The sequence below is a fragment of the Talpa europaea genome, assembly GCF_964194135.1.
Source record: "Talpa europaea genome assembly, chromosome: 7".
NCBI classification, from domain to species: Eukaryota; Metazoa; Chordata; class Mammalia; order Eulipotyphla; family Talpidae; genus Talpa; species Talpa europaea.
The window spans coordinates 125,037,218-125,059,578 of NC_140074.1; the positions used below are offsets into that span (position 1 = coordinate 125,037,218).

General features: G+C 40.4%; 1 protein-coding gene across 1 annotated transcript in view; it reads left to right on the plus strand.

Moving 5' to 3' along the window:
• Window positions 1-480: 480 nt before the first annotated feature.
• DDX42 (DEAD-box helicase 42) overlaps window positions 481-22,361 on the plus strand; it is a gene marked incomplete at both ends in the record, with an annotated part of 37,709 nt that continues 15,828 nt past the window's right edge. The window contains 5 exons of the mRNA XM_084239129.1: window positions 481-543; window positions 12,454-12,690; window positions 15,731-15,881; window positions 20,683-20,744; window positions 22,094-22,130. Coding sequence (XP_084095255.1) covers window positions 12,470-12,690; window positions 15,731-15,881; window positions 20,683-20,744; window positions 22,094-22,130 — 471 coding nt within the window. The remainder of the gene's footprint in view (window positions 544-12,453; window positions 12,691-15,730; window positions 15,882-20,682; window positions 20,745-22,093; window positions 22,131-22,361) is intronic.

Here is a 22,361-nt window from a genome sequence, read left to right on the forward strand (position 1 = left end):
CCAGAGCCGGAACTGCCTCCGCCGAGCCCAGCCCTCCCCAGGTTCAGTCAAGTCGCCGTCCAGCGAGCTAGTACTCCGGAAGCTAAAGGTGGCCCTGCTCAGTGGGACCACGTGGTCCGAGGTACGCAGAGCAATGTCACCCAAGTCGTATTTGCAAAGGACCGGCCTTTAGGGGACAATTGTAGGTAAATATGGTTTCCGCCCAAGCCCTTTCCTCGGGCCGTTTGGGCGACTCCCTGTCACTGCTGCTCCGTCTTCACGCCCAAGGCCACGCCCAGGCGGGCCGCGGACACTCCCCCTCCCCCCCGGTGTCCTGTCAGTGTGCGGCGGCGGCGTGAGGCGTTCTGCAGCGTTCAGGTCGCGAGCGCGTGGCCCCTCCCGGGACCCGTAGCTCCAGGCCCCGCCCCCGGCCGCGCTCTCCCCAGTGCGCATGTCAGGTGCGCGCCCCCTTCCCCCAGTCTGCAACGGGCTGAGAGGCGGCGGCGGCCAAGGGGGCGGAGAGGCGGGAGCGCGGCGGGACGCGGCCTGGACCGCGCGTACCTCGGCCTGGGGTTCTCTCCGCGTCGGCGGTGACAGCTGCGGCTGCGGCTCCGGCCGCGGGGTCGTGCGAGGTGGGTCTGGAGGCGCGGCCGCCACCCCCGGGGCGCTGGAAACGACTGTGGGGCCTACACGGGCCGGGAGCCGCGGCCTGGCTTAACAAAGAGCCGGCGGAGCCTCGGGGCACCGGAGGCCTGGGGCCGGGAAGGGGTGGGAGTGCGGGCGGGGCCGAGGCCTCGAGGGGGCCCTTCTGGCCGCGCCGCTCCCGCTGGTTCTCACTCCTCCCGCAACTCTTACCGGGGCCCTTTTGGCGGTTTTCCGGAGGCGGCGCCAGCCCGCCCGCTGGGGAAGGGATCTGCAGGGTGCCGAGCTCCGAGGCGGGGAGAGCCCTAGGGAGGATACTCCCTAGCGGTTGGCAGATGAAGGCCTCCGAGGCAGGGGGGACCTGATATGCAAAAGTTGCCAGGTCGGAGGTCAGCAAAAGACATGATCTTTGTGCAGCCTTGAGTAGATCGGTGATCAGCATCCCCAGGGTCACGCAAACTTTTTTGCAACCTACTTAAGAGCCTTGCCTGATGTCACTAAATGCTCGATGTCACTAAATGCTCGATGTCAAGTTGCAGGCGTATTCTCTCTAATAGAAGGGGAAACTGTGGTACTAATGGAGAGCTTGGGGGAAATCATACCTTACCACTTTTGTGAAGCATTTCCTTCGTTGCCGGCACTCCTTGAGGCGGTGGTTCACTTTGTTTTGGCTTCCTTGTATGTTGTTTTGTTGTTGTTGTTTTTAATAAATGCCGTTTTCATAGCTATCCTTCACCGTTCTATGCACCCCGGAGCTCCTGAAGGGCAGAGGTTAAGTCTTCTAACTTTGCTCAGAGCCAAGCCCAGTTCTGGCATTTTAGGAAGTGAGCAATAAGTGTTAAATACGAAAATGAATTTTTAGACTTTCAGCGGTGAAAAAAAATGTAAGTTGTATTTTTCTGTACCTGGAAGGGACTTCATGTGGGCTAGTTTACAATTCATTCAAGAATATTTTTATCGACGCCTGCTGTGTGCCTGTGCTCTAGCATTGTCCCAGGTGTGTGATCTCTGCCCTCAAGAAACTTACTTTTCATTGGGGGAAAGAAAAGAAACTGTAAACAACCATATAAATTGTGGTATACATTAGAAGATAATTAGGGCCTTTGCGAGGAAATAAACCTGGAAAGAGGAATGGGGTACTGTAGCATTTTAAAGTAAGGTGGCCAGGGAATTCTTTATAGACAGGATGATAGTTAAGCTTGCTTGGAGGTGAGAGAAAGCCATTTGAGTATCTGAAGAAAGAAACTTTCTGGGCAGAGGGAACAGCAAGTGTTAAGGCCTTAAAGAGGAAAATTCTGGCCTGTTAGAGGGAAAGTGCTTGGTGCTCTGCGAGCAAAGAAGGCACAATGCTGGGAGATAACGCCTGCGAAGATGGAGACAGAACAACCAGGACTTTTTTTAACCATGTGAGGATTTCACTTTAGCTCTTAGGAGATGGGAACCATCTGAGGTTTTGATCAGAGGTGTAGTAAATTCTGACTTACATTGTAATAACTGAAATTTGTGAAGGAGTGTACTTAATACATTCCTTTGTATTTGAATATCAGATTGATATTCATGTAAGCAGCTCTTGTTTCTTTAATAAAGAGAAAAAGGAATGTTTCTAAAATACGTGTAACTCAACATTTACTTATATTTGGCTTTAGAAAAATGTGATGAAATTCTTGTTTCATACAGATTCTCATTAGAGAACTGATCAGTTTATAGTGTATGAAATGTTCTCAAGGCAGATTATTAGGTAAATAAAATAGATGTTAGTTAACTGTCACTAGAACTTCTACCTGCAAAAACACGAATGGAGTAGTATGGTTTATAAGCAGTGTGGTTTATAAGCAGTTGGTTTTTGTCTGCTATTTTTAAAATCATTTAGATCATAATCTTATTTTTCACCATTGCCCAAAACATAAACTCTAATCAAGTAAGTGTTCCCTGCTTATTTCTTAGCCTTTACTGTGTCTGCCTCTTCTCCTCTAGAAGGTCCTCCTCCATACATCTCTACTCAGCTTGCATCTTTCTGTGCCTAACCTGGCTTGGTGCACTCTTCTAAAGCCTCTCCCCACTTAGCTTACAGTGATCTCTGACATCTTCACTGTCATCCGGCATTTGTATGGAATCTCTGAGTTAAAAGAGATGTCTAGCTTGATACTCTTCACCTACTGATGGGGAAACTGGTTTCTGGAGAAAGAATAAATATAATGACAGTATTGTGCACTTGCTTGGTGCCAAGCTTTGTTTTGAGTGTATTTTTGTACATAAACTCATTTTTTTTTTAAGATTTATTTTTATTTATGCATACAAGAACTGGGGTGTAGGCCAGAGTTGGGGGTGTGTGAGAGGATTCACCAGGGGCAGAGTGGTGGACCCACTGAAATACACTGCAGAGGGGAGCAGTGGGTGAGACAGGAGAGGTCTGCCTCGCCAGGTGGGTTAGCTCCCTGGTCGGGGATGGAACTCATGCTGCAGTGGCTGCTGATAGCTTGATTGCATTGACTTTAACCCCTGCACCACCAGGGAGGCCCCTAAACTCAAATTTTTACCAACTTTGTGAGGTAGCTGATACTCTTACCGTCTTACGGATAAGGAAACTGAGGCCTCGAGGTTCATACCCATTTAGCATAAAGCTAGAGTTTGAGCATAGCCTGTTTAATCAGAACCACGTTACTATGCTTGTTAGGATTTTCTTCTGAATTACACATTTATTGCCTAGAACCATATCAAGCAGGACCTTATGCTATCTTCAAATTTTCTCCTCACCCAGGTTGAAAATCGCTTTGGGTCTCCTGTTCAATGAATAAACTTGAGTAATGAGTATCTCCTCTGGAAAGCATACCAGAAAAAATAAACCTTTGTCTTCATCCTTGAGACCTGTAACATGGAATGAGAGAGATAAAACAAGTACACAAATAGTTATAATTAAATGTTAGCTGTTTCGGACTAGAAAGGGAGTTTGAGAAAGAAAAGACCATTTCTTTGGGGCAGTCATATTCATTTCATAATTTTTACAGTAGTTGAGATGGACTTTGAAGGATAGGACTTCAGTGGGTAGGTATAGTGAGTTTTGCTGGGGAGGGAATCCAGGTAGAGGGAAATGCTTGGTTTTCATGGGAAATGGAGTGCATGTGGGGAAACCCCCAGATGATATAAATGATAAAATAGTGGTTACCATATAGAGGGTCTCCTTCCAGTCCTATTAATTATGGAGAACTATTGACTTCAAGGGAGTGACAGAATCAGAAGAGGGCATCAGGTAGTTTGCGGCCAGGCTCTATCCTAGAGTTTTTAATGAGTATGTGAATGCTTAACCTTACTTGGGTATGACTTTTCCTAGTTCTGTTGAGGGAGGTAGACATTCGTTTTCTCTTTCAGATATTTTTCTCACTGTTATGTCACATTTTATACTTAATTTTTTTAAAGATTTATTTATGTATGCATACAAGAGCTGGGGTACAGGCCAGAGGCTTGGGAGAGGGGATGAGAGGATTCACCAGATGGAGTGGGGAACAGAACAGGCAGATTGACCGAAATACACTGCTGAGGGGAGCAGCGGGCGAGTCAGGAGGGGTTTGCTGCACCATGTGGGTTGCTCCCTGGCCAGGGATTGAATTGTGCTGCAGCAGCTGCGGAGAGCTTCATAGGTTTCTCTTAACCCCTTGCGCCACCAGGGAGGCCCACCTTTTATACTTTATCATGTAGCATCACTTTTCATAGATTATAGAAATTTGTAACCCAAGATGTACATCACCATGACTTTTATGATACATAAATTCTATTTATTTTTTTTTAGAGGCATGTTTTTATTTGTTTGTTTGTTTGTTTGTTTGTTTGTTTGTTTGTTCATACATGCACTGGGTACAGTCAGAAGCGCGGGAGGGTGAGAGAATTCACCAGAGTCAGAGCCGGGAGCAGAGCAGGCAGAAGGACCGAAGTACACTGCTGAGGGGAGCAGCGGCCGGCAGGAGAGGTCCGCGCGCCATGTGGGACCCTACGCCGGTGGCCGGGAGCAGCCGGGGATGGAACCGGTGGCGCAGAGGCCGCGGGCAGCTTCGCAACCCAGTGCTCAACCGCTGCGCCACCAGGGAGGCCCTCTATTTATTTTTTTATAGAAGTTACTGCCAGAACATTTTTTTAAGATTTTATTTATTTATTTTTGCATAGAACTGGAATATAGGCCAGAGGTGGGGGGTTGGGGTGGTTCAGCGGATTCACCAGAGACAGAATGGGGAGTAGAGTAGGCAGATTCACTGAAATACATCGTTAAGGGGAGCTGCTGGCAAGACAGGAGAGGTCTGCTGTGCCATACGTGGGTCAGCTCCTTGGCTGAGGATGGATTTCAGGCCACAGCAGTGGTAGCACTGAGACTTAGCCCCTAGGCCACCAAGGGAGGCCCCTATGATAAAAAATTTTAAAACAGTAGAGTTGCGAGGGTGGAGAGATTACTTGTCAAATGTCATGTGCCAGTCATCTTAGAGAGGTCTTACTTCTTTCTGTAATTTTTTTTAATTGAAATTATATTATTTGATTTTTTTTTTTTTTCCTCTCTCCTGGGCCAGACTGACCTTCCTGAAAATGGGCTGTGTCTGATTCTGTTAACATATCCTCAGCACCTTGAACAGTGCCTGGCAGAATTGGCATTCAGTATATTTTAAAATATTGATTAGTTGTGTGAAGGCTGGATATCACAGACCTGTTAGGAAATTATTGCAGTTGGAGATGGAAAGGAGAGGTGGGCACTTAACAGAAAGTGATTATTGACTAATATGAAACAGTGTTATTACTAAGACCCAACCTCGGTGGCTGTGTTTAAACAATCATTTAAATTTTGCTTGTTTTTCTGTTATACAACTAATTCTTTTCAAATTGTCTTTATCTTAAAAAGCAGTCTTTTTATTTTATTATTTTTTTTTAATCTATACAAGCACTGGGTACAGTCAGAAGCGCGGGAGGGTGAGAGAATTCTCCAGAGCCAGAGCGGGGAACAGAACAGGCAGACAGACCTATGAAATACACTGCTGAAGAGAGCAGTGGGCGGGGCAGAAGGGGTCTGTGGGACCCTTGCTGGCAGCCGGGGATCAAACCGGCGCTGCAGAGGCTGCAGGCAGCTTCGCAGCCCAGCGCTCAACTGCTGCGCCACCAGGGGAGGCCCAAAAAGCAGTCTTTTTTAAAGAGAAAAATGTAGTTGAATTTTCACAAGTGTGTTTGTATTTCAGCTAGACTAAGATCTTGACAGCATCATCCCTTTCTCAAACTGGGTAAAGCAATCTAAAAACACATATGCTGATGGAATTCTAATACTTAAATTTTGATTGTTTTTATAATTTCGTTTTATCATGCAAAAATCTTAACATTGGGTGGCATTAAATCCATCCACGTTGTTTTGCTGCTGTCAACACCATGGTGTGGGCAAAACCCTCTCTCGTAACACTGAAACTCGCAGCCATTAGACAGTAACCCTCGCAGCCACCCAACTTTCCTTCTCTGAGTTTGTGTCCTCTACGCGCCTCATGTATGTGGAATATTAGAATATTTACCCTTTTATGACTGTCTTATTTCACTTAGCATGATGACCTCAATCATTATTCATGTTGTAGCATGTCAGAATTAAGCTGCATAAATATCGCTGTGTGTGCGTGACATTTACTTTATCTACTCATTTATTGGTGGACGAGTAGATAGCAACAAGACAACTTGGGTTGCCAGAAAGCAAGTAGAAAGCAATTTGGGTTGCAGTCACCTTTCAAGTACTGTGAATAATGTAGCTATAAGTGTGGATATACAAATAACTGTTTAAGTCCCCACTTTTACTTCTTTTGGTACATATCCAGAAAATGGAATTGTTGGATCATATGGTAGTTCTATGATTAACTTTTTTGAGGAACCAGTTTTTCACAGCATTTTATGTTCCCACCAGCAATGTACAGGGGATCTAGTTCTCTACACCCTTGCCAAAGCTTGTTCTTGTTCTTTTTCCTTTTTTAATAGTAGCCATTTTGATGGACATGAGGTAAGTTGTTTTTTTAATAAATTTGTCAGGTAACATGTAAATTTAAGGTATGCAGAGTGCTAATTTGACACATTTATGTATTGTTAATGTGATTATCATTGTAGTAACATCACATTACCTATTATACAATGTTATCTGTATTCATTATGTTGTACAGTCGATCTCTATGGCTTATTTACTACTTGTTGACAATTTTGTGCCCTTAAACACCATCGGTCTTTTTTTTTTTTTAATTTATATATTTATTTATACGGGAACTGGGGTACAGGCCAGATTCACGGGACGGTGAGAGGACTCACCAGAGTAGGGAACAGAACAGGCAGACTGACGAAATATACTGCTGAGGGGAGCAGCGGGCGCTACAGGAGGAGAGGTCTGCCATGTGGGACCCTCGCTGGCCGGCCAGGATCGAACTGGCGGTGCAGAGACTGCGGACAGCTTCACAGCACAGCGCTCAACCACCTGCGCCACCAGGGGAGGCCCAACACCATCAGTCTTAACCCCTCACCTTTAATCCTCTGATAAACGCCAGTATTACTCTGGTTTTTACAGGTTCAGCATTTTTAGATTCCTCATATGAGCAAAACCATACACTACTCATCTTTCTCATGATTTATCTTACTATATGATGTGCTCAGGGTCCACCTAGGTTGTCACAAATGTCAGGATATCCTACTTTCTCATGACTGAATAATATTCCTCTGTGTGTGTGTGTGTGTGTGTGTGTCTTTTTTTTCAATCATCCATTGATGGGTATTTGATTTGTTTACATGTCCTGCTCTTGTGACTAATGCCATGATAAACATGGGAGTACAGATATCTCATTGAAATCCTGTTTTATCTTCTTTGACTATATCCCAGAAGTAGAATTGCTGGATAAGGTATGCGAGGCCTACTTTTAATTTTTTGAGGAATCTCCATATTTTCCATAGTGGTAAAACTTATTTATATTCCCACCAACAGTGTTCCATTTTGAAGTGCTGTGATTTTGATTTTGCATTTCCCTAATGATTAATGATGTTAAACATCATATGCTTATTGTTCTATTTGTATATCTTCTTTAGGAAATTGTCTTTTCAAGTCCTTTTCCCATTCTTTGGATTAAATTACTTGGTGTTTTTTATTTTTTAATTATTGAGTTCTTTGTTTTTAATGAAACCTGTGTGCTTACCTGAGTGTCAGGTGCTATGTTTATAGTGATTTTTATATGCACTGAAGCTAATGTTTTTACTATTTTTGTCACTAATTTGAGAGGTGTTTCTTGAGACAGAGGTGAAGTTTCAGAGATATTTGATATTAGTTTGATAGGAAGGATATTCCAGGCATCATTGGGAAGAGGCTTAGAGGGCCCTCCCTGGTGGCGCAAAGGGTTAAGACGCAACCTATGAAGCTGGCTGCAGCAAGAGTTCGATCCCTGGGCAGGGAGCTACCCACGTGGCACAGCAGACCTCTCCTGACTCACCCCATGCTCCTCTCAGCAGTATATTTCAGTCAGTCTGCCTGTTGTGTTCCCTCTGTCTCTGGTGAATCCTCTCACCACCCACCCCCCACACCTCTGGCCTGTACCCCAGTTCTTGTATGTATAAATAAATAATTTTTTTTAAAAAGGCTTAGAAATATGTAAATGCATGTGTGTGAGAGAGATTCAGATCCACAAATATCAGTATTAAAGTTAATTTTTATGCTCTTAACTATGCTCTGACTCATTAGCTATTTAGTAGATGTTTCTTCTCCAAGTAGTATTTGTTTAGAAAATGCAAATTAATTTTTATGGCCTAAGCAGAGGAGGACTTAAGTTACTTTGGAGGCTTGTACTATGATTTTTTTTCTGTCATCTTGCATCTGATTATCCTCTTTGGAATAGAAACATGCTTGCATTTCTTTTGTAACAAAATTTCTCTAGCCAATACCTCACTCTCTCCTTCCTGCCATTGATAAATGCCCCAGAAAGTAATCTGTATTTCTCTTGACCTAGTCCTCAACCTCTACCACTTACTTACCATTTGCTCCTTAACCTTGCATTTTCTGCTCCATTGAAACTGACTCCTGACTGTATATCCAGTGGAGCCTTTCCAGTTCTTAACTGACTTTTGTTTTGTTTTTAACATTGAGCCTCTGACTTACCTGTCTTACTGCTTTTTACTAACCTTCTGCCTTCATAAGTTTCCATGTGAATTTCTTTCCCTGCCCATTCCTAAATTTTGTCTTGTTTCCTAAGATATGACTTGCCCCTCTTCTTACTCTGTGCCCTCTAGCTTGCCTACAATCATAACTTCAAAAGCTAATGTCATATATCAAATCTATAGTTTTACCTTTGCTAAGGTACATTTTAGGTATAGTAAAGCTGCCTTCACTTCCTTTTTCCTCTTTTATTAGTAAAGCTATACTTGCAGATCCCTTTCTTCAGTTTGTCTGTCCGTAGCTCTCCTCTAGGTACTGAACTCATCTCACCTTCTGCCTGCTTCTCCCAGCCTGGCTTATCAAGGTTTCTGTTTCTGTCTGTCACACCACCATTCACCTAATCTGTAAAACCAGAAACCTCCCAAGTTATTCTAGACTCTTCCGCCTTACCTTTCCACATCTAATTGTCACTCAAACCAATTCATTCTTCCTCATAGATATCTATGTAACTTAGATCTACCTCCCTGTTTCTCCTTCATATCCATTTTCTTAGTTCAATACCTTATCACTTTACAACTGTATTTTTTTTAAAGATTTATTTTTATTTATGCATACAAGAACTGGGGTGTTGGCCAGAGGTGTGGGGGTGGGGGTGAGAGGACTCCCAGAGACAGAGTGGGGATCAGAACAGCCACATCCACTGAAATACACTGCTGAGGGGAGCAGTGGGTGAGACAGGAGAGGTCTGCTGCACCTGGCCAGGGATCAAACTCATGCCATAGTGACTGGAGATCGCTTGATAGTACTGAGACTTTTACCCCTGCGCCAGCAGGGAGGTCCACATTTGTATTTTTTTTTTTTTTAATTTTCTAGAGGCATGTCTTATTTATTTATTATTTGTTTGTTTGTTTGGTTTATACATGCACTGGGTACAGTCAGAAGCGCGGGAGGGTGAGAGAATTCACCAGAGCAGGGAGCAGAGCAGGCAGAAGGACCGAAGTACACTGCTGAGGGGAGCAGCGGGCGGCAGGAGAGGTCTGCACACCATGTGGGACCCTCCTCCGGTGGCCGGGGAGCAGCCGGGGATCAAACCGGCGACGCAGAGGCCGCAGGTAGCTTCGCAACCCAGCGCTCAACCGCTGCGCCACCGGGGAGGCCCCACATTTGTATTTTTATAATAACCTGACCTCTTGCTTCCAACTTTTTCTACTGTCTCTCATCTAATCTTCCCCAAACACTGAGCTGAAACATGCCCTCTTTTTACTTAAAACTCAAAGCTAATGACTCCTTATAATTGGCAGAATATAGAGGTAGATGGTATATTATTAGCATAGCATGCTAAACTGTTCATCTGGTCTCTGCCTGTCTCTCTCAACATGTCCTGCAATTTTCCAAATTTAACTCTAGCTGCATTGAACTATTTCCAGTTCTTTGTGCAGTACTTCCATTAGAATATATCTTTTCTTTTTCAAGCTAGCTAAAACTGTACTGTAAAATCCTTGAAAATGGGACTATATCTTAAATAGCCAGTGCTTAATATGCTGCCTAGCTTTCCTCAGCAAACTTTGAGTAAACCATTGAAATTATCCTGCTAGGAGATTAAAAATCTATGCAATGGAAAATATTTTCCCCCAGTCCTTCCTTTGTCTATTTTCTGACTTCTGTTACTTTTTATTAGCTCCTTATTATATATATTGTATACAGTAGAGAAAATGAGGTTCCAGGGTTCATGGTTTTTATTGCTTAAGAATAACTCATATAAAGGCAGACTGACACATTGGTTAAGCAATATTATCAGATACTAAAACTTAGTTGCTTGTAAATATTCTTTCTTAATCTCATCTCTCTAAAATTATTTGTTCCCTTAAGGGATTCCTGAAGAAAGAAAGGGATGATCTTAAGTTCTGATCAACTGGTATTATTAAGTATATAATTATCTTAGCCATGCTCAACTTTTACAAAAGATCCTACGTGAATAAAGACAGTCCCTACCTGGGACTTTAACTTAGTGCTTAACTACCTGTTACTGAAGGCCGCCAAAGGGTGGAGATTGATACAGCATCAATCAAATTTAATACAGTAAGCAGACTGAGCAAAACCTAGAAGGTATAGGTAGGGGCAGGATAGAGAAGCCTAAAAGTAGAACATGTTCCGTGTGCCTTTAATAATGTCATTGCTTTAAAAAAAAAAAAAAAAAAACAGTTTTTAGGTCTTTTTTTCTACATTGGCTTCAGAGTACATTATAAACATTTTAATTTTTGTTATTGATGGTAAACTTTAATACAAAGGCAAAAGTAAAATTCAGACCTTCATCTTCATAGACAGCCCTCCAGCTGTCTCTGTACTGGTAACATGTGCTTTTGCCTACTCTGATTCATACTTAACACCTTGTTTTATGCCTTTAATTCAGTGTGTAATGGGACACTTTTCCATAAATGTAAGTTGTAATTAAAAATCTTAGAATAACCAAATTTTCTTTTGGTTAAGCAATTGTTTTCAGCATTGGTCCCCAGGAAATTAAGGGCATACTCAAAGCTATAGTTGTAATGATATGTTTTACAACATTATACAAAATATTCAATAAAAAGTTCTTGACATTTAAAGGTGTTCATAGTATATTATTAAGTGAAGAAATCAATAGCCAAATATGAATAGTATGATTTCAGTTTTTAAAAATTGTGTGTGTGTACATATGTGCATAGAAAAAAAACAGCAAAAGATATAAGCAAAATATATCTGGGTGAGGAAATTTTAGGTAGTTTCAAATTTGTTCTTTTTTTGCATTCTGTGCTTTTTGCTTTTCTCCAAATTTAGGTACTTGTATCATCAAATAAAAGATTTTTTGGAGCCACGACCAATAAGATGTGAGATACTGTTTTTAAACTGATTTTATCAATGCTTAGGCAATTTCTTTATAATCTTTAACTGTAGGCCTAGTGAATATTTCAGGCAACTTAATGAATTTTGGCTTCTTTCTGGATAGGGTTCCAGTGGGCAGTTTACTAACTGGGTGGTTCCTGAGTACCCTTTAGAGACAATTACATAGATACTTTGTACAAATAGATTACTTTTAAGTTTAGGTTTGATTCTAAACTTAGGTATGATTCTTCCATTTGTCATTACACAGGAAAATCTTTAGTTTTAGGTTAGTCTTGGTGATAATAGCACCTCAGCCTCTGTTATAGCAACCATTGCATTATGTTATAATTGTAGGTTGGTTTTTTTCTTTTCTCTGTGTGTGTGTGTATATATATTTTTTTTATTTTTATTTTTTGGCCTGTTTTCCTAGTAGATTTAAATCCCTTGAGGATAAAGGGCGGGGGCTGAGGGCAGGGGAGACTGAGTCTCCTTGGCATCTTTAGTTACCTAACACAAGCCTAGGACATACCAAATCTCAAAATATTTGTAGCCTTATGAGTGTTGTTGGCAGCTTAGTAAGATGTTAAATTAGTAGTCAAATCCTTCTATGGGGGTGATATTAAATACTGTGTTCCTGTTTAGAGTCAGATCCCAATAAAATACTTTCTTCAGTGTTTTAGTAATTTAGTCAATGTGGTCATTTTGTTGAGATTATTAACAAGTACAAAGCAAAAGTTTTAATGAGAAGCAAAAGTTTAAAATAGAATTGTTCATAGAGCTTGGAAGATATATAAAAATTAGTGGGTTTTTAATAAAGTTAAATTTCTATTTTTCTATCTTGTTCCTTACAGATCAATTATTGACACCATGAACTGGAATAAAGGTGGCCCTGGCACTAAGAGAGGATTTGGCTTTGGAGGTTTTGCCATTAGTGCTGGGAAGAAGGAAGAACCAAAACTTCCTCAGCAATCCCATAGTGCCTTTGGGGCAACCAGCTCTTCTTCCGGATTTGGAAAGTCAGCTCCACCACAGCTCCCTTCTTTCTACAAAATTGGATCTAAACGGGCCAACTTTGATGAAGAAAATGCGTAAGTGGTAATTTCTCAAAATTTAACGAAGGGTGGACTTTGAGATAGTCATCCACCAATAGAAATTGGGACAAAGATACCATTTATTTCCCAAATAATAATGCCTTCATTAATTGTTTATCTCACTGGATTGCATTTTTCCTAATAAGTTGTCCGTTGTAAGGAATATAATACTGAGCTGCTTACTTATACCTTTACTTGTTGCAAAAAGGATTTGAAGTCATTGAAAGTAAATATGATTGATAAGTTTTAAATAAATTCAACTAGTTTCTGGTGGTCTTCACTGAAATTTTTGTTGATATCTTATAAATTGTTTTGTAAACACAGGCAGAAACACTGTCTCATCACCTGAGTAAAACATATCATGTTGTAATAACATTTTTTTAGAAATATTCATTTAGCATAGAAGAACTGGGATATAGGCCAGAGGTGCGGGGGCGGGGGGGGATGATGGGTGATAGGATTCACCAGAGACAGAGTGGGGAGCAGAGGAGGCGAGTAGACTGAAATACACTGCTAAGGGGAGTAGTGGGCAAGATAGGCAAGGTCTGCTGGCACCATATGTGGGTTAGCTTCCTGGCCGAGGCTCAAACGCAGGTCCTAGTAATAATAGTGCTGAGACATAACCCCTAGGCCACCAGGGAGGCCCACATGTTGTAACATCTTATAGTAGTAGAAAAATGTTGGCTTTTTGCCCATGGTTCTCAGGAAACATTTACCAATTATCTTTTTTACCTTGGTTGTCTAACGGCAAGTGGTGGTTATATAAAGCTAGGGTTTGAACATTTGAGCTTTAATTCCCATAGGTTGTAATTTCTCTTTTTGCCAAATTTGAAGAAATCTCTGATTGCTGTTACTTCCATCTTGGTTGTGGTGCTGCTTGAGATATTTATTTATTTTTTATGAGCTGGGGTACAGGCTAGAGATGCAGGGGGTGAGAGGATTCACCAGAGACAGAGTGGGGAACAGAACAGGCAGATTGACTGAAGTACACTGCTGAGGGGAGCAGCAGGCAAGTCAGGAGAGGTCTGCTGCGCCAAGTGGGTTGCTCCCTGGCTGGCTGGGGATCGAACTCGTGCTGCTGAGGCTGAGGATGCTTCATAGTGCAATGCTTAATCCCTTGCACCACCAGGGAGGCCCGAGAGATTTATTTTCTAATTAAATTTTAAAAACCTTAAAACATAAGTTTTTGATTTTTTTTAAAGATTTATTTATTTATTTATTTATTTATTTATTTATTTATTTATTTATTTATTTGTACAAGAACCGGGGTATAGGCCAGATGCATGGGAGGGTAAGAGGGTTCACCAGAGACAGAGTGGGGAACAGAACAGGCAGACTGAAGAAATACACTGCTGAGGGGAGCAATGGGCATGACTTGAGAGGTCTGCTGCGCCATGTGAGACCCTTGCCGGCCAACCGGGATCGAACCGGCGCTGCAGAGGCTGCGGACAGCTTCACAGCGCGGCGCTCAACCACCTGCGCCACCAGGAGAGGCCCAAAACAGAAGTTTTTTAAGTACAGAGCATTTTTGAAATCTGGCACATGATTCATTAATCAAAAACAGAAGTTTCATAAGAAGCAAAGTCAAAGATCATTATTCTGTAGAGCATTTTACCAATTCAGAATCACTTTTTTATTAGTGAGATGAAACACACATAACAGTTAAGAGTTTAAGAATAATTCCTGTGAATACTTGAAATGCTTTAAAGTTTTATTTTTTTTTTAAAGATTTATTTATTTATTCATTCATTTTTTTTTATTCATTTATTTAATTATACAAGCACTGGGTACAGTCAGAAGCGCGGGAGGGCGAGAGAACTCTCCAGAGCCAGAGCAGGGAGCAGAGCAGGCAGAAGGACCGAAGTACACTGCTGAGGGGAGCAGCGGGCGGCAGGAGAGGTCTGCGCACCATGTGGGACCCTCCTCTGGTGGCTGGGGAGCAGCTGGGGATCGAACCGGCGCTGCAGAGGCTGCGGGCAACTTCGCAACCCAGCGCTCAACCGCTGCGCCACCGAGGAGGCCCTGCTTTAAAGTTTTAAACTGCAGTTGTTTATTTAAATTAATATTTGGTTGTATTAGTTTAATTTTTGAGGTAAGGTCTAAATGATGATTTTGTTTTAGCTTATAAAGAACTGTATAGACTTTCTTTTTTTGTAATGTTAGAGGAAAAGGGATATTTTCTCCAGACTCTGAGTTTGTCTTTTTTGAATACTTAAGTAGAATGGTGAATGATTTGGGATTGATAATTAATTTTTAATTGTAGAAGTTTTCTGTCAGTCTCAGGAAATACGTCAGAACTTATGAAGAAAATCCCTAGTCTTAGAGCTGTATATCTAAGGATTATAAAGAATAAACTAGGCTTTTCATATCTTAAAGAAAAGTAATATTTTCTCATAACATACTCTTTTTTTTTTTATATCAGGTCTTTTTTTTTTTTTTTAAGATTTCTTTATTTATACAAACACTGGGTACAGTCAGAAGAACAGGAGGGTGAGAGAACCCACCAGAGCCAGAGCAGGGAACAGAAGAGGCAGACTGACGAAACACATTGCTGAGGGGAGCAGTGGGTGGTAGGAGAGGCCTGCCTCGCCATGTGGGACCCTCTCCGGGGGCCAGGGATCGAACTGGTGCTGTAGAGGCTGTGGGCAGCCCCGCAGCCCTAGCACTCAACTGCTGTGCCACCAGGGGAGGCCTTCATAGCATACTCTTTAATATTTGCTATATCTAAATTTGGGCTGAAAACTCATTCATTTTAACAAACTGGAAAATGTGATTTAACAGGCACTCTTGAAATGAAGAGTCTGCTGTTATTACTTTGTTGCAATGTTAGAATTTTGCATGTGTTAAATTATACTTAATAAATTAGGTCCTCAGGCACAGCCTAGAGGTCTCTAACTTGACCACAGTCTAGAGGTCTCTGAATTTGCTGTTTAACTCTCTTAATAGTAAATCACACTGGTAAGATTTTCTGGTAAATGGAAGACTCACTGATTTCACTCTAAACATGCACTTTACCAATATGTATCTTAATTTCCAGATATTTTGAAGATGAGGAAGAAGACTCTAGCAATGTTGATTTACCTTACATTCCTGCTGAAAATTCGCCTACCCGCCAGCAATTCCATTCCAAACCAGTCGATTCTGACAGTGATGACGATCCCTTGGAAGCTTTCATGGCTGAAGTGGAGGCATGTATCAACTTTTTGTTTCATTATTTTATAGCAATCAGAAATATATTAACCCAGTGCTTTAGTCTTCATTCTGAATTTTTTAGTCTTTTTTTTTTTTTTGAGAATTTTGCTCATGTACATTATAGTTCATTAAATTTACTTCCTCTTGCCCTGTAGCATTTTTCAAAGATGCTCAGTATCTAGAAATTTGTACTATAACCCTTAAGACATAGTAGTTCAAGATTTGTATGTCTGTGCTGTTTTAATAGTTCTTGGTATATTCTTAAGTAGAATAAACAACTTTCAAAATAAAAATACGGTATTCTGTACTTCTAATGTTTATTTCTTATCATCACCCTTATCAATATCTGTGACCTTCTTGTAGACTGTGAAACTTGTGGCTATTTCCTTCTTGAAACTGTTTCACTAGATTTGTGATTTTGCATTTTTTTCCTTTTTCTCCCATCTCTGGCATTTCTTTCTAGTCACTTAAAAATTTAAGCACATATAAAGTGGAAGAATAAAATGAACTCTGTGTGGCCTTCACCATACTTTATTAACATTTTAGGCTAGTCTTGGGTTTCCTAACCCCTCCCATCCCGCTTTTTTTTTTTTTTAAGATTTATTTTATTTGTACAAGAACTGGGGTACAGGCCAGATGCGCGGGAGGGTGAGAGGATTCACCAGAGACTGAGTGGGGAACAGAACAGGCAGACTGAAGAAATACACTGCTGAGGGGAGCAGCAGGTGAGACAGGAGAGGTCTGCTCGCCATGTGGGTTGTTCCAGGGCTGGTGGGGATTGAACCAGCACTGCAGAGGCTGCGGACAGCTCCACAGCGCTGTGCTCAACCGCCTGTGCCACCAGAGAGGCCATGTTTTTTCTTTTTAATTATTTTAAAGTAAATCCAGACAGGGCCTCCCCGGTGGCGCAGCGGTTGAGCGCTGGGTTGTGAAGCTGCCCGCAGCCTCTGCAGTGCCGGTTCGATCCCCGGCTGCTCCCCAGCCACTGGAGAAGGGTCCCGCATGGCACGCAGACCTCTCCTGCTGCCCGCTGCTCCCCTCAGCAGTGTACTTCGGTCCTTCTGCCTGCTCTGCTCCCGGCTCTGGCTCTGGTGAATTCTCTCACCCTCCCGTGCTTCTGACTGTACCCAGTGCTTGTATGCATGTATGTATAAATCAATCAAGCAATAAATAAATAAATCTTTAAAAAAAAAAAAAAAGTAAATCCAGACATAACATTTTGTCCATCAGTACTCCTGTAAGGTAATTCTATAAGATAACCAACCACCATATATCATTTTTGTACCCAAAAAAAATTGCCTAGTACCTGACTGTTACCTAGAATTTTTGTGATCCTCTTCTAGTTTTTTACATACGACCATTCTCATATAATTATCTATATTGATTTGCTATCTTTGCTCTTCAAATATTCCTTAGTGACCTCATCCACTTCTAAAATTTTTAACTTCCGTGTGAATAATTCATGACTTCAGTTTCATATTGTCTTTGGTTTTAGTTCTGTTTTCTAGAAGTGTATTGGACATTTTTTCATGGCTGTGTTCCTCTGGCAGCTTCAGCTCAATTCCTCATCTTTCCTCCTCAACCTGGTCTTTTATTTCTCTTTAATGGCACCGATATTAACACAGTCACCTTAAGTTATTTGTCACTTGTTCCCTCCCACCCACACATTTTCTTCTTAGCAGACAAGTGAGCATGTTTACAGTTCATTTCAGTTAGCACTCAAAATAATAATGGTGAGTAGGCAGAAAAATTATAAATTTTTTGTAGCTAGTAGGGAAACTGAACTCTAAGATAATTGAAATCCCATTCCCCAGATCACATTGGTACTATGTGGCAGAACTGTTAGTCAAATCTAATTTTTCTTGCTTACACCCTAGCTCTTCCCAGTATATAATGTGGCCTGTCCTCTTGTTTTTTGCCAAGTTCTGTCAGTTTCTATAATATTTCTTTTATCTATTCCTTATTTTTTCCCTTCACTTTAGTAATCCTAATTTATACCCTCATTAATTCTTGCCTGGTCTAAATTTTCTCCCTTATTAGTCTCTGCTCCCCCATGCAGAGAAAGTAAAGCAGGTTTTATGTTGTATATAGCTGTAGAGTAATTAGACTAAGTATGTTTCTAATCACGGTATACCTCTTGTTCAAAAACTGTTACTTAATTGCTTATGAAAGAATCCTTCCAGATTCCTCATTTACCAACTAACTGAAGTAGATAGCAGAATTCATCTCTTCTCTGAATAAGGAGGGAAAGAAAGAATTCATTGTAGATGTATTTCTGTTTGGTCTAAGCATTGTTTTTTTAAAAGTGTGAGACAACATTTTTAAATTAGGAGATTTTGTCTAAAAGCTTAGGCATTTGATAAGTGGAAGATTGGCAATACTAAACCTGCATTCTTACGTGGCTGTGTGCTTTAGACAGACATACCTTTTCTCCTTCACTATAGTACCATCACTGCCTGTTGTCGTCTTGATACTGAGGCCACCATTTAGCAACATTAATCACCATATTTGGCATTATAGTTAGGTTGTTTTTTAACCGTAGAGAAATAATTTTCTGAACTCTGATCTCTCATCAAATAGAAAATTAAAGACTCAGGACCATGTGAGATGAGAAATATTAGAACATGTCTATTCCTACTCCCCAGAATATTCTTAAGAGTAAGAATATTTTGAACTAAAATGCAAGCAAAGCGTGTCTGCATCAGAAGAAAGCAGCTTTTTGTTTATGTTGACTCACTTTCATGTATTGCATATTGGCAACCACTAGACTTTTAAATTTCCCAAATTTGATTAGAATAACTCAAGTTTCTTGCTGAAAAATACACAACACCTAAAGGCCTACCTGGTGACACAGCGGGTTGAGCACAGCTCTGAGAAGTTGTCCATAGCCTCTACAGTGCTGGTTCGTTTCCCAGCCAGCCAGGGAGACACCCACATGGCACAGCATACCTCTCCTGTCTCACCTGCTGCTCCCCTGAGCAGTTTATTTCAGTCCATCTGCCTGTTCTGCTCCCCACTCTGTCTCTGGTGAATCCTCTCACCCACTGCATCTCCGGCCTCTACCCCAGTTCTTGTATAAATAAAAATAAATCTAAAAAATATATATACCTAATAGTAGTTGAGTGAATATTCAACTCTAAATCCCATGTTGTTTTTGCTTAATCATTCTGTAGCTGAGTTCTTGTAACACTGTGTTTCTGCCTTAATACTTACCAAAACTATTCAGAGCATTCATGTGCCTTTCCAATATGATAGTATTTAGTATGTATCTTAAATGATTCTAGAGTAAAGGCACTGAACTGTTTGTTATGTTTGAGATGTCATATACATAACTTTTTTTTTCCCATCTTGAGTTTTCCCAAAGGGCTATGTTTCCATAGTTCTTGGTTTTATAGGTTTAAATTTAGACTTGATTTTTGGTAGTACAAGATAGCTTAACCCTTTTTGAGTGTACTACCTGAGAAGGGACTAAATTCTCTTGCTTGGTATTTCAAGATGGTGAAGTTGTTTGGCAGTTAAATCTTTTTTGATATAATCCTTCTTCTGGTATATTATCAAGAGGTTTTGCTGATTTTAGAACAGAGAGGTTAGGTATTGTTTGATCATGGAGAATGTTGTTACCAAAGTATTATATTAGTTCCTGATATCAAGTGTAAGTGAGAAAGTGTAAGTACATTTTCTAGAAAATGCAGATTTTTCTAGTGCTTGACCTAGATGAAGGTTTATTTTTAACCAGTGTTTTTTTTTTTTTTAAGAGGTTTATATGGGCTTTAAAAAGATGTAGTATAAAAGTTTGTGACCCATTTCTTATGTTACATTGCTTATGTTATCTTTTTCTTTGGTTATAATCTTAGGATATCTTTATCTGACTCAGTCCCTTGAAAAAGATTATATTTAACATTTCTCTTTATAATAATTCCTTTATATTAATTAGAACATCTGACCATACCAGGTTATATATTGTAGCATATTTGAAAACAGAAAAACTTAAGTTGCTTTATGACAAGAAATCGTTGAGTAAAATGAAATTAACCAAGGGGGAAAAAAATCACAAAAGTTACTTGATTTTCATATGTATAAAATGGAATTAATTTAAATCAGTAACTGTCAATTTTTGCTTTGTGTAAGAATTGCCTGTGAAAAATGTAAAAACTATGCATTTAACTTCATCGCCAAGAATTCTTATTCTGTGGATTTAGAGCAGTGTTTTCAACCTCAAGACGGTGGAGAGTGGGGCTCAGTAATTCTTTGTTATGAGGGCTGTCCTGGGCATCCTAGGATGTCTGGATGCCTCAGTGGCCTCCACTCATTAGACATTAGTAACAATCCGCTGTCCTGGGCATCCTAGGATGTCTGGATGCCTCAGTGGCCTCCACTCATTAGACATTAGTAACAATCCTCCCCAAACTGTAATAACCAAAAATGTCCCCACACATTTGTTCTCTAGAAACAAATTGCCCCAGATTGAGATCCACATTTCCAGAGTCAGATCCAGCAATCAGAATTTTTTTTTTTACTAACCCCTTTGGTAATTTCATTATAAAATTGTTTTAAAAGGTCATCAGTCAAGCATTTTTGCTAATTTTTCCATGCATGATATAGCAGATAAAAGTCATGATTCCATGTGCAGTCAAATTTTTAGAACATTTGTATATTTCTCTTGGAAGAATAACTATGCAGTTGTTCAATGCATAATTAAACAGTGGTGGTGCTTGTTCAAATCTAAAACTCTTCATAAAGAAAATTTCTCTTTTAGTGTTTTTAGTTGATGACTCCATATAGCCTTTGTTTTACTAGGATCAGGCGGCTAGAGACATGAAGAGGCTTGAAGAAAAGGACAAAGAAAGAAAAAACGTAAAGTAAGTTATTTTCTTCTCTTTCACAAAGGTTACGTGAAAATTGTTCAAGTTTTGCAAAGCCTGTTTTCCCAAAGTTTATAGAGAAAAATTAAAATACACACACATCTTGACTTGAAATTATTCAAGTATCTTAAATAATGTATCTGTAGGTTAATAGACATGACAAGAATCTTTGCATTTTCAGTGATTTGTGTTCTTTTTGGTGGAATAGCATTTAGCATTCTCTTTAAAAAGTAGTTTTTTAGTAAATGCAATAATAAGTTATGGGGGTTAAAGCTTAGGCTCATTGTTTTGAATTTCGCCCCGTGATTAATATAAAATAGGGTAATACCTATATTATTGGGTATGAGCAATAATGGTGGTTATATTATAAAAACTTTGTATATTATTAAGCAATAAAACCTAATTTATTAAAGGAGTGGCCATGTTTTAGTGACCGTAATCAGAACTTGATATACTTTATCTTCTGGAAAAGAGACTTCTGCTCTTTTCCTTGCTGATTATGAATGAATACACTCCTCTGAAAGCTTTTGCTGCCTGGTACCAAACAGGCATGGTTAGAGTTTTTCCTCCTCCTGCTTGGCAATTAGTGCTTCGTTCAGACCTTCCCAGCCCCAAGGTTCAGTCCTCTCTTCGGTGCTTAAAATATATTGCATACTTTTCCAGTTGCCCTACACTGGTGGTGTTTCTTGCTCGTTGCCTTAGGAGAAGCAAGTACTCTAGGTTAGGCAGAAAGTCTAATTAGAAAAAGATGGTTGTGGGAACTAAGCAAACCATACTTTCTAGAGCTCCTGAGGGATACAACAGTTAGTGGTGATTATCCCCTTCTCCATGTGAACTGCTTGGGAATTTTAGCCCCAATTTTACAAAAGAGTTGAGGTAGTTTTTCTCTCTATCACCAAGGATTTTGATTGAAAGCAGTTACCGCTGCACTAGAAACTGGGGGTCATTAAAAAAGTCATGATATTCTTCCTAGGATATGCCAGATAAAGGATTTTTTTCTTTTAACATAAAATGCTTCTCACAACTGCCTTGTTTGTTGTATGGGGTTGACAAGCCAAGGATCTTTGAGTATCTGCTTCAAACGTTTTTACTCCTTATGCCCTGATTAATAATTGATGCTTTTAGGAGAGCCATATCATCCCATTCAAGAGAAATACAAACTGCAACTCATAGCGTGAAAGCACACGTGTGATGGGTGGATAGTTTACAGTGTGCTTATTGCTGCTTTGTTATTGTTAGTGTTGTGTTCCTGCACCGCATGGAATTCAACACTAATGTGCTATAAGTATGGAGCTGGGTTTGTGGAACATTTGCAGGGAAGTTTGTTTCTCCGCTTGTTTTTCCAGGGGTATTCGAGATGACATTGAAGAGGAAGATGACCAAGTGAGTTCCTATGCAGTATTTCTATCTTTTATTTTTACCGCACAAAATCTATACTGGGGAAAGGCTAGAGAGTGCCTGTAGTGACATGACCATTCCTGACATTCAGTAGGGAATGTCATTTGACTTGTTATTTTCTTTCATGTGTGACCAATTGGTAATATAAAGATTCATATGGCTTTCCCCCATGTTGAAGATAGAACTTTTGCTCAACTATGATATCAAAAGCAAGTA